Raw genomic sequence first — 12,228 nt, 5'->3', positions numbered from 1 at the left:
CACACACACACACACACACAGCCCTGCTGTCCATGTGTTCACTAACAAAGCTGTGGCAGGTGATATATGGCCGCAAAAAGCGATACGGACACACAACATGGTGGAGAGAGCAAAAGAGCAGTACTCACAAGTCTGGTCTCTCCGTCTCTGGCCCAGGCTCGTCCGTTCTGCACATATTTATTTAGACTCTGACGCTTCTTCTGGCCTCCGTCCGCAAACTTGCACAGCAAGGGTTCTGATGGGGCTGCAGACACACACATGAACTCTCAGCGTGATGTTGACTGCTCGCTCATAGACAGCAGAGCTGAGCGCTCCGACCAAAACCATCATAATGTGACAGTAGAAATGGCTTGAGATTTTGTTAAACCCCAGCAGAACTGCTTTATGTTATTTAGCGCATCAAACATGGAGGGAAAATACAGAGCAGGACGTGATCAAAGACATTTTAGCAACCTCTGAAACGACTTTCCTTTTGGATGACATCACAAATGCCTCTTATTTTTAGCCCCTCCCCCTCTCCCTCAATTCTGGTACTGTATATAAAGCCCACTTTTCACAATCCGATCAATACACAATATATCGGCACCATGTCAGGTGAATATGGCCATTGATTGATTTAATTTGTTTCTGTGTATTCAAGATTTAAGATTCCTTATCTAGCAATAACTTAAAGTGATAACGACAAAGATTTAACCCTTTAAGAGCAAAATCTTTTGAATATTTTATTGTAATATGTCGTGCTCTTAAAAGGAATGTGCTTTAGTTAGTTATTCCGACCCATAAGAAAAAAACCATGCTTTGGTAAATCATAATTATGAGATTAAAAAGCCATAATTAGGAGATCAATTGTAATTATGACAAAATGTCTACATTTTGACTTTTTGTCATAATTATGACGTTTTGGCAATTTTGACTTTTTATCTCTGAACAATAACTAAGAATGTCATAATTCTCATAATTATGTCATAATTTTTACATTTTATCTCATAATTGTTACTTTTTATGTCCTAATTATGAATTCTGAAAATTAGGATTTTTTTCTTGTGTGGTAGAAACTTCTAAATTATTTTATGTTATTTTTATTATGTTTTATTATGTTGTTTTGTAAACAAATTAAGACTTGCAATATCACCCATTTATAGGTTTTCAGCCATAACATTTAATGTCATAATTTTGACTTTTTATCTCATAATTATGACGTAATTACTTTATCTCATTTCAAATTTTGATGTCCAAAGTATGTCTTAATTTCAGCTTTTTTGTATTTTTTTTTTTTTAAATATGTGGTGGAAACGTCCAAATAATAATTATTTTTATAATGTTTTATTAAGTTATGTTTATATTAAGTTGTCTTTTTAACAAATCCAGATATATTTACAATATCTTCCGTTTATTGGTTATCAGCCATAACATTTGGACTTTTTGACAGAATTATGACTTTCTATCTCATAATTATGTCTTTTTATTTCATAACCGTAACTTTTCATGTCATAATTATGACTTATTAAAGTATTTTTTTCTTATGTGGCAGAAATAGTTTTTCATAATTTTAAGTTAGTTTTATTGTGTTTTATTAAGTTATGTTTTCTGTGTCTTTTTCAAGAAAGAGTTGCAATATCTGCTAATTACTGGCTTTCGGCCATAACATCTAAATAATTACAGCATCAGCCACAGTTTCAGTATTGGAGCATCCCTAATTTCTGTCGCATAAAACCCAGTATTTTTCCACACTGAATATCAATGTTGCATGAAAAAACACATCTAATTATGGGGGTGAAATGGGATGCACACATTGACTTTAATGCTGCAAATTGCGATGTTGCTTTGCTGCTAGATGAGCAAACTTGTTCTGTTATATATTTTCTTTGTTGCACATGTAAATGTAAGCGTGACTCTTTCTACCACAGCATAAACGGCCCAGCAAAATCTCCACCAGTTATATGCCGTCATCTCAAGACCCTCTGAGGCTATCTGGCTCCATCCGCAATGACTTGGAGAACAGGCATCTAATTTGGACGCTGTCTTCGTATAATCCCCTTCCTTCATTTCTGACACAGTCAGTGGAGACTATTTCAGTCTAATAATCCAATTAAAATGCTTAGAGAGGCCACGCCAGGCCAGTAAGAGAAAATTAGCACGCATTGCTTTCACTTGAGCCCCAAATGAGCCTCCACTAATCAATAAGCTGCATCATGCCCATGTAGCTCCTCCCAGCTCTGTAATTTCAGCATTTCGTGCAGCGAGTCTAAATCTACATTCGTGCGAAAGCCGTTTGGTATGGCTGAACGGTTGCGCCACATGCCCGAAAGCCTGTTTCCATTTAGACCCCATCCGAGGGGAATCATTACCAGAGAATGAATGAATGTGCTCGCACACAGCAGCGTTGTGTCTTTATGCTCAAACAAAACACATATTAAAGCAGTAGTTCACCCAAAAATGACAATTCAATCATTTACTCCTATTGCATGGAGAAAAGTGGCAAGGATATCCTTCAGAAATGTACCCTCTCCTTTTATGGAAGAAAAAAAGTCATACAGGTTTGGAGACAACATGAGGGCGAGCCGAGTATTTTAATTGTTTTCATGAACTATTGCATTAAAGTAGACGTGAAGCAGGCAGACACACACTTACCCATAACTCCAGCTGGAGTTTTGAGAAATTTCCCGTTGAAGTGAGAGATGACAGCTTCACATTTCTCCGTCGACTCCATCCTAGAGAAACAGATTACCGGTTTAAAGGTTTACACATTTCACTCTCGGTTTGAGTATAAAACGTCATTCCCATCACCTGCACCAGCTGTCAGTGTTGAGAAACATTAAAGTCATATGAAGAATAGCTAGGCGATTTTGCATTACATAAAGTATAATGCACTCATTTTAATGCATTTCATTAAGGCCAGTCATATAGTTTCATGATCCTTATTTTTCTTTTCCTGACAAAGACATTTTATTTATCTCTCATTTAAACTTTAGTTAGAGTTGGTAAGTTTGATTCATTTCAGTGAATCACTTCTACCTGTTCATTTTAGTGAATCGGTTCAAAACTCTGATTCAATGATTAATGCGCGCACTCAGAAATGTCTCTGCATGGCATTTTTATGCATTAAAATGTTTAGCAAAAATATATGTAGTTAAACATTGCTGTTAATTTTCATATTTTGTTATAGCCGTGCGTATAAATCTTGCTTCAGTTCATTTACAGAGGAAAACATGTTTGGATAATTGAACTGCAAACAAATACACTGTAATCAATTTCAGAATAAATACAGAGTTTTGAACTGAATATCATCAAAAAGGGGGTGCAAAACTGAAATTATCATAAATGTTTAGATATGCCGAGCTAGGCAATATACTTTGCCAATATACTCTTTGTGTTTATTATTAAAAACAAATTTCATTATTTATGTTTATATTGTTGTTATTTGAAAAATGACTGATTCATCTGATTATACAGGAATAACCCTCGGGTTAGTACAGTCAAGTAATCAAAAGAGGGTAAAAAATGGACATTTTAGTGAATGTTTAGATTGCAGAGCTATGAAAATCATAAGTTTTTGCCAATGCATTCTGATTATCATTAAAAGCAGTTTTCATTGTTTATATTTCTATCATTGTAATTTGAAAATGTACTTCTTGAAACATATTTATCTGATTAAATGAACTAGTTAAAAAAGATTTTTCTGTTGTCTTACATGTTTTCTCAATAAAGACATGTTTAAAAAAAATGAACTGGTTTCGTTTTATTTAAGGGGGTTTTCACTCAAATTTGCAGGAATAAACCTTAGGTTAATACAATCAAGTCATCAAAAGAGGGTACAACTTGACATTTTCATGAAAGTTTAGATATGCAGAGCTATGAAAATCATAACGACAAGTTTTGCCAATGCGCTCTGTTTATCATTAAAAACAGTTTTCATTATTTATTCTGTTATTTGAAAATGTATCATTAATTTATCAGTTTATCATGAAAATCTCTTTTCGCTTTTTATATTTATGTCATTGACATTTGAAAACGTACTTCTCCAAACACATACAGTTCAGATTTCTTTCAGTTCAGCGTTTTTTCACTCAAGTGCGTGAGAATAACACTTAGGTTAGTACAATCAAGTTTTTACTTGTCATACATTTACAAAGAGAAGTTCAGAGAGTTCAGTTTCCTGGCTTTGCCGTGCTGATATGTCAGATACACAGCTATGTTTTCAAGGAGCTGACTGGCACTAAGAATCATGGGAGGGCCTGAAGTGTTTGTGTTGTGGCGGGCACAATGCCAGGGGCTTTCCAGGACGCCTGATTCCCTGACGGACGCTGCAGTCTTCAACCACGGTTGGTACATTGAGGGGAATTCACAAAGAATGATAGTGTGACAACAGGAGCTGATCTGGTGATTCGGGGTCAGATACTAGACACTCACCTCGCAAATCCGACCCCTCGGCTGGCCCCGTTGGTGTCCCGCAGGACGCGTGTGGAGACGACCTGTCCGAAGGGCTTCAGCATGGCCTCTAACTCCTGTTCATCCATGGTCAGCGGTAGGTTAGATATGTACAGGTTAGTGGGGTCCTGCTCTTGTTGCTGTCGGGAGAGAAAAAGAAACAAAAACGAAACGTAAAACATGAACTTTTTGCCATTTTCCTGGTGAAAAAGTCACTGATCGATAGCATCACAATGAGCTTAACTCGTACTGAACCTGGAACATTTGTGTAATTGTGTAATTATTCTTAGCACAGGTAGGTTACACACCTGTAAAAACACCTCAGATCTTATCGTTCAGTTCATTCACACACTGCCAGAGTTTTGTCACAGTTATTATGTCACACACTTTATCAGTTAACGGAAGAAAGAACACCTGGAGATCTGACAACAGAAATCACTGACCATCCACACCTGCAGGTCAACAATCGGCCTGTTTCAAAACCTAGTGAGCTGCATGCATGGATGCCTTCTTACATGTCCCAGCAAATACATAGTATAATTACATAATATAATCACAGCCAATCAGAACCCTGTGCACCATGGGACAAATAGAATCCAAGCAACCAATAAAATGTCCTGAATAGGCAATCTAGGCATTTGTTAATTAGACTAAATTTATATACATATATACATACTTAATTTTTAAACATATATATGCTTCATATCTTGGGGAATTGAGTATACTAATATAATCAGCATATCAGCATAATAAGCACAAATATTAATCATATACATAAATACTTAATATTTGTTTTTATATTTAATATAGACCTAATATAATATATAATATATAATATAATATATTTAATACAATTAAATATTTAATATTATTATATTACTATATGTAATATTTTTTATTATATATCTGCAAAATACAGACCTAAATGTACACACACACACACACACACACACACACACATAGATATGTGTTGTCTAATATACACAAAAAATATTAAAATATAAACAAAAATATAAACACAAAATATTAAATATTATATAATATAATAACAGTATTTTATTTTTCTGAAACTTTCACTAATTTTGTCTAATTCATTATAGACCAGTAAATATTACATACACACACACACACACACACAAAATATGAAATATTATATCATATATTAACAGTATTTTACATTTGGGAAACTTTTTCACTAATTTTGTCTAATGCATTATGGGCTTGCAATCTCTGCAAATGATACCTTCAAGGCTGCCTACCTTTTAGAACAGGGTTTGTGTCAATGCCTTAAAATGCTGTCTAGGTAGGCAGCTCACTAGGTTTTAGTAGAACTGTGAATGAAGACAATATCTAAATACTTACATGGTACAGGTGAATTAAATTCATAAACGAGGTTAAAGTGAAAGCATGTCTTCCTCTCCGGACTCTCCAGTTAATAAAGGGTGAGCATTAATATTGATGAGCGGCTCATTTGCATGCAGCTCTCGGCCACCCCCCGTCCAAGCAGTGAAACCTCGACTGATTTTCCCTTCCATCAGCAGAAACGGAAAGCGAAACAGGCAGAGCGAGAGAGAGAGACTCTCTCCGGGGACAAAAGGGCCGCTACATTAATATTCATTAACATCCTACTGCGTTCAATCTCCACCCCTAAGAGATGGAGGGAAAATGAGCAGAACAAAGAGGAGACAAGGGAGAGGCGGGATTGGATTACTAAAGTAATACGCTGACAGAAAAAAATCAGCATAGCGCCATTAGGGAACAATGGCAGAGGGCCGGCGCTCAGCTGTCGAACCATCACGGGGAACGGACGCAAGAGCAAACAGGTGCTGGAGATCCTAGAGAGTCGTCAAACACGATGTTTAAAAAAATATTAGCTATTAGGAATGACAGTGTCCATAACTTAACACTGAAGGACGAACGCTGAAGCTAATAGCGGGTGTTTTATGGGCCTGTTTTTGAATGGCAAATAAATTCACGATGTGCTTGGCTTGCTCCAGAGGGAGAACTAAAACGCTGGCATGGTTTTAAACAGACTTATCCCGACCGAAACCTAATACCAGAGCCACATACCAGTGCTAGCCCTGCTCATCAGGCTCGGGTTACAGCAGCCATACGCAAACTCTGGAAGCAAAATAGCATGGATTAAAATGCTAAAATATGCAAAATTGAATTTTAAAAATGCATTTAATGCAGGGATGCATTCAACTATTCAAAAGTGACAGTAAAGACATTTACTTTGTTACAAAAAAATCTATTTCATATAAATGCTGCTCTTATGAACTTTCAATTCATCAAATAAAAATATTCCACGGTTTTCACAAAAATATGAAGCAGCACAACTGTTTTCAACACTGATATTAATCACAAATGTTTCTTGAGCAGCAAATCAGTATATTAGAATGATTTCGGAAGGATCATGTGACACTGAAGACTGGAGTAATGATGCTGAAAATACAGCTTTGATCACAGGGATAAATTACATTTTATAATATATTCAAACAGAAAAGTTATTTTAAATTGTATTAATATTTCACAATATTTTACTGTATTTTTGATCAAATAAATGCAGCCTGGGTGAGCAGAAGAGATTTGTCGTACCAACCAAATATATATAACACATAAATATATTAATATATAAGTATATATTAATATTAAATATATAATATTTGGATAAATAAATTCAAATATAAAGTATATGTGCGTTTTTTAGACAAATATAAATTGGCTATTAATTTCTTCATAAATCTTACATTTTTGCTATATAAACAAAAAACTGGATTAGCTGCAGTGTTTTTTTAGTATCATTGATATACTATTATAGTTAATATTTTGATAAATTAGATTTTTTTTGTACATTTACTGTTTTCACTTTAATATGAGTAAAAGTCTAGTATATCTGTATCTATATAGATTTGATTATTTTTAGTTATTTTAGTACTTCAAGTTAAACTAAATGAAAATTAGAAATATTGCCCAGGCAACTAGCTAAAATAAAATAAGTTTAGGTTTTTATTTCATTTTATTTCAGTTAATTTTCTTTTTTTTTTCTCCAAGAAACAAAAATGTTCCAAGTGTGCATCATTTCCAAAATTCCATTATTTCATGACATTTGTATGACTATTATTCAAAAATGTGCTCTAAAAAAGAAATAAATAAAACAATATACATGCTACACCTAGGTGAAGTAATGCAGGGCTGGTGCATCTGGCCTCAGATTACCGGACAGAGCGAGGCTGCGCAGACATGGAAATCAGCTCAGCGCTGGAACGTCCTGACACTGAGCCGCTTCAGGCACGCAATGCTGAATTACATCTCTCAGGTCAGGCATTAAGAGCTTTACGTTGATATCAGTGTGCAGATGCTGAGAAAAGCGGAGCTTTTCCCTTTACATCAATCTCACACATGCACATCCCTATCAGCTGATTGCATTAGATACCAAATACCAATTTCCAGCACAAAAACACAATATAAATAAGTGAATCTTCAAAGAAATCAAGTGTGAAATATTCCAATAGACTAGTATAAACTAGAATAGCAGTGCAGCAAACATTGGTATCTGTGTGTGGGCTTGCATGTGTGTCACCTGCTAACAATTTACTCAACACGAACCATGTGACTTCGACAAAAAAAGCACACAATATGTGTGTGGAGTAAGTGTGTGTCAGACACAGATGGTACGAGAGAAAGTGAGAGAAAAAAACTAAGTGTATATGAGTGTGAACGAGAATGCATGGGCATATGTGAGAGTAAAAAGACTGTGTTCAGAACATCATCCTAATCTTTCTATTCCTGCAGTATATAGTATGTATGCTGTGCACAATATCTATCTATATGCACAGAATATCTGGATGACCTACTATGCAAAAAGTTCAGTACACAAGAGAAAACACAATGTGCAATGCAATGTTCTCAGCTTGACATTATCTTTAAAGCAATAGTTCACCCAAAAGTGAAAAATGGCTGTTTATGTTAAATGTTCTCACTCTTAGCCCTTTCAAGATGTAGATGAATTTGTGTCTTCATCAGATTTGGAGAAATGTAGCATTCCATCACTTGCTCACCAATGGATGCTCTGCAGTGAATGGGTGCCGTCAGAATGAGAGTCTAAGCAGCTGATAAAAACATCACAATAATCCACAAGTAATCCACAGCACTCCAGTACCTCAATTAACATGTAGTGAAGTGAAAAGCTGTGTGTTTGTAAGAAACAAATCCATCATTAAGGCATTTTTTAACTTCAAACTGTTGTTTCTGGCTAAAATATGAGTCCATAATCCATAATATTGCTTCCTCCAGTGAAAGTCCTTCTCCTGTTGTCTCTCACATCACAATCACCCACATATTTGTTTAGAGCTCTTTTGGACTGTTTTTGTTGTAAACGGTGCTTGATCTGTGCAGATTTCTCTCCTGATTCACACGAGATTACTTTTTCACTGGAGGAAGCAATATTATGGATAGAGGACTCATATTTTAGCCAGAAACATCAGTTTAAAGTTTAAAAATGCCTAAATGATGGATTTGTTTCTCACAAACAAGCAGCTTTTATCTTCTCAAGACATTAACTGATGGACTGGAGTGGTGTGGATTACTTGTGGATTATTGTGATGTTTTTATCAGCTGTTTGGACTCTCATTCTGACGGCACCCATTCACTGCAGAGGATTCATTGGTGAGACACTGATGCAATGCTACATTTCTCCAAATCTTTTCATTTTTGGGTGAGCTATTCTTTAATGTCTCTTTCTTGACTGAATATTTTATTAAAATGCCAAAAAATTACTATTGCAAGACTTATTGGGTAACACTTTATAAAAAGGATACATGAATAACCATGTACTAATGGCTAAATTAACCCTTAATCCATCATATACTAATGATTACTGAAGTTGCTAACTAATCATGAACTAATAAAGAGCTATCCTTAACTACAACCAGAGTCAAAAGGATTCACGCATGAATAACGGCAGCCTTAACTACATGTTAGTACCTGTTTGATAGTTAATGCATTAATTAACATTCATGGGTAAACTAAATCAAACAGCCTCTTTAAGAACAAATTGGAAATACTATGACTTTTAAATGAATTTAAATAATTTAAAGGGTTAGTTCACCCAAAAATGTAAATTAGCCTGTGTTTTACTCACCCTCGAGGCATCCTATGTGTATATGACTTTCTTCTTTCAGACGAATACATTTGGAGTTATATTAAAAATTGTCCTGGCTCTTCTAAGCTCTATCATTGTAGTGGGCAGGTGTTTCTGTTCAACAGTCCAAAACACATTAAATAAAGCGTGTGCATCCGTAATAAAACGTGCCTCCCACGGCTCCGGGGCATGAATAAAGGCCTCCTGTAGCGAATCCATGCGTTTTTATAAGAAAAATATCCCTATTTCAAACATAATAATCACTTTTCTCTCACTTCTGCTGACTGTCGTATGCGGAAGCATTCCGGCGGATGACGTAGGACGCTTGCGTCGCGTGCGCGCCTCTGAGAAATGCTAGTCTCACGAGTTTGTTTAAGGAAGCAAAGTTTCCTTACTTTAGCAAAGGAAAACCAGTCTCCTCTTGGCTTATATCGAAATCCTCCGACATTTTTCTTTACAAATCCTCGGTTTGTACTTCTAATTCATGACCGGCGTTTTGTTTTGTTCTCTCTCCGCGTTCGTCACTAATCACGCAACACTGACATCCTACGCATATGACAGATAGCGGAAGTGATAGAAAAGTGTTTATTACATTTAAAATATGGATATTTGAGTTCATTATTTTGACATGACTTTACTTGAGAGGGCCCAACATAACTAACTCATTATTAACTACCCATGCACTAACATCTACTAATGGTTTGTTAATGCATTATTTTGACATGACTTTACTTGAGGGGGCCCAATCATAATTAATTCCCTGTTAACTACTTTCTAAATTCAGCTCATTATTTATTTTATACATAATATGAAATGCACATGTACTAACACAGTGAGTATTCAGTCCGGTTAAGAGGTCAGAGAGCGGAGGTACAGTATCATCATGGCCTGCCATGGAGAGTGAACTGTACTGATATCCAGCAAACGCTGTGACTTTACCTGCAGTACGTTTCCAGTTTGGCCATTTCTTTGGGTTTTGTTCTACAAATATTCTTTGTGGGTTTTGAGTTTTTATTTATTTATTTAGCTGCGTATAAGTCACAGTAGGGTAAGTTTAAAGGGAAAGAGAACAACACAAAACAGACGAGATCAGTTGTTAGTGTATTTAGCATTTTCTACACTTGATGAAGAGGATCAACCAATCCTTTGCCACCCAGTAATGATTGACAATGCTGAAGATGAAAAAAGCTCAAATTATGATATTAAATTATTTAAATTCATTTAAAAGTCATAGTATTTCTTATTTGTTCTTAAAGAGGCTGTTTGATTTAGTTTATCCATGAATGTTAATTAATGCATTAACTATCAAACAGGTACTAACATGTAGTTAAGGCTGCCGTTATTCATGCGTGAATCCTTTTGACTCTGGTTGTAGTTAAGGATTTATTAGTTCATGATTAGTTAGCAACTTCAGTAATCATTAGTATACGATGAATTAAGTATTAATGTAGCCATTAGTACATGGTTATTCATGTACCCTTATTATAAAGTGTTACCACTTATTGTTGCATATTGTGTTCTGTGAGTCACATACATATGTTTAAAACACAGTAGGAAGTATAAAGTACATACTTAAAAATAAGTCAGTTTTTCCACTGCAAACAAAGCCAGAGTGCAGGGTTCAGACACAGTGCCATGTCACCAGGTTACTCCAGGGGCTTCCTGTCTGAGATATTAATGTCTAACCATCTGTTTATATCATAAACAAGGTGAAAGGAAGATACATCCAAGGACAACAAGCCAAGATGTCTGTGGCAGAAAGCGAGCATGACAAATGCACACCTCTCGTCCATTTCTAATGCACTGTGCATGGAGGAAGAGAGACAAAACTTCAATTTTTTAGGTGAACTATTTCTTTAAGACAAAGCCTTATTTAAAAATATAACTGAACTGTGATTTTCAGCCATAAAAACCCTGTCAGTGCTGATACGGTTTAACATTTCCATGTCCCACTTAAAATCTGCAATTCTGTTTTAATTATGCACTTCCCCTTTAAATAAACATGCATGCAAATTCTGCTGCTCTGATGCTTTGCAAATTTATTGGTGAATCGTCGCAAAAGACCAAGAACAGTCAGGGCAATGCTATTTCAGTAACACTGATATACTATTATAGGCTTTGTTAATATTTTGAGTTGTCATGAAAACGGCATTGTCAAAATACAAAATATCTTGATAATCTAGAAGGCAGTCTTCATTTACTTAAAGGGGTCATATGATGTTGCTAAAAAGAACATTATTTTGTGTATTTGGTGTAATGAAATGTCTTTATGCGGTTTAAGGTTCAAAAAACACATTTTCCACATACTGTACATTATTGTTTCTCCTCTATGCCCCGCCTTTCTGAAACGCGTCGATTTTTTACAAAGCTCATCGGTCTGAATAGCGAGGTGTGCTCTGATTGGCCAGCTATCCAGTGCGTTGTGATTGGCCGAATACCTCAAGCGTGTGACGGAAATGTTACGCCCCTCACCATACTGTGATGCCGTGTCCCGGTGCGACGAGACAAAAACATTAAAACCCATTATAAACAAGGCTTTTGTTGCATCCAGTGGGGACATAATTATGGATTATAATGACTTGTACTGTCTTTTTACGCGTTGTGTTGCATCGCGCCACGTAAACATAAAACCATGTCTGCATTTGTGATCGGAGAAA

At 35.7% G+C, this 12,228-nt stretch overlaps 1 protein-coding gene across 3 annotated transcripts in view; it reads right to left on the bottom strand.

Annotated features, from left to right (window-relative positions):
- LOC107663836 (RNA-binding motif, single-stranded-interacting protein 1-like) overlaps positions 1-12,228 on the bottom strand; it is an 82,270-nt gene that overhangs the window by 13,694 nt on the left and 56,348 nt on the right. For all 3 annotated transcript variants that reach the window (XM_016454187.1, XM_016454195.1, XM_016454203.1), the window contains exons 5-7: positions 4,411-4,568; positions 2,632-2,711; positions 129-244 (exon numbers count right to left, since the gene is read on the bottom strand). In XM_016454187.1, coding sequence (XP_016309673.1) covers positions 129-244; positions 2,632-2,711; positions 4,411-4,568 — 354 coding nt within the window. The remainder of the gene's footprint in view (positions 1-128; positions 245-2,631; positions 2,712-4,410; positions 4,569-12,228) is intronic.

Source organism: Sinocyclocheilus anshuiensis, unplaced genomic scaffold, assembly GCF_001515605.1.
Source record: "Sinocyclocheilus anshuiensis isolate Anshui unplaced genomic scaffold, SAMN03320099.WGS_v1.1 scaffold81, whole genome shotgun sequence".
Taxonomy (NCBI): domain Eukaryota; kingdom Metazoa; phylum Chordata; class Actinopteri; order Cypriniformes; family Cyprinidae; genus Sinocyclocheilus; species Sinocyclocheilus anshuiensis.
Note: the sequence above shows the minus strand (reverse complement) of the source record. Positions and strands in the feature narration are given on the sequence as shown.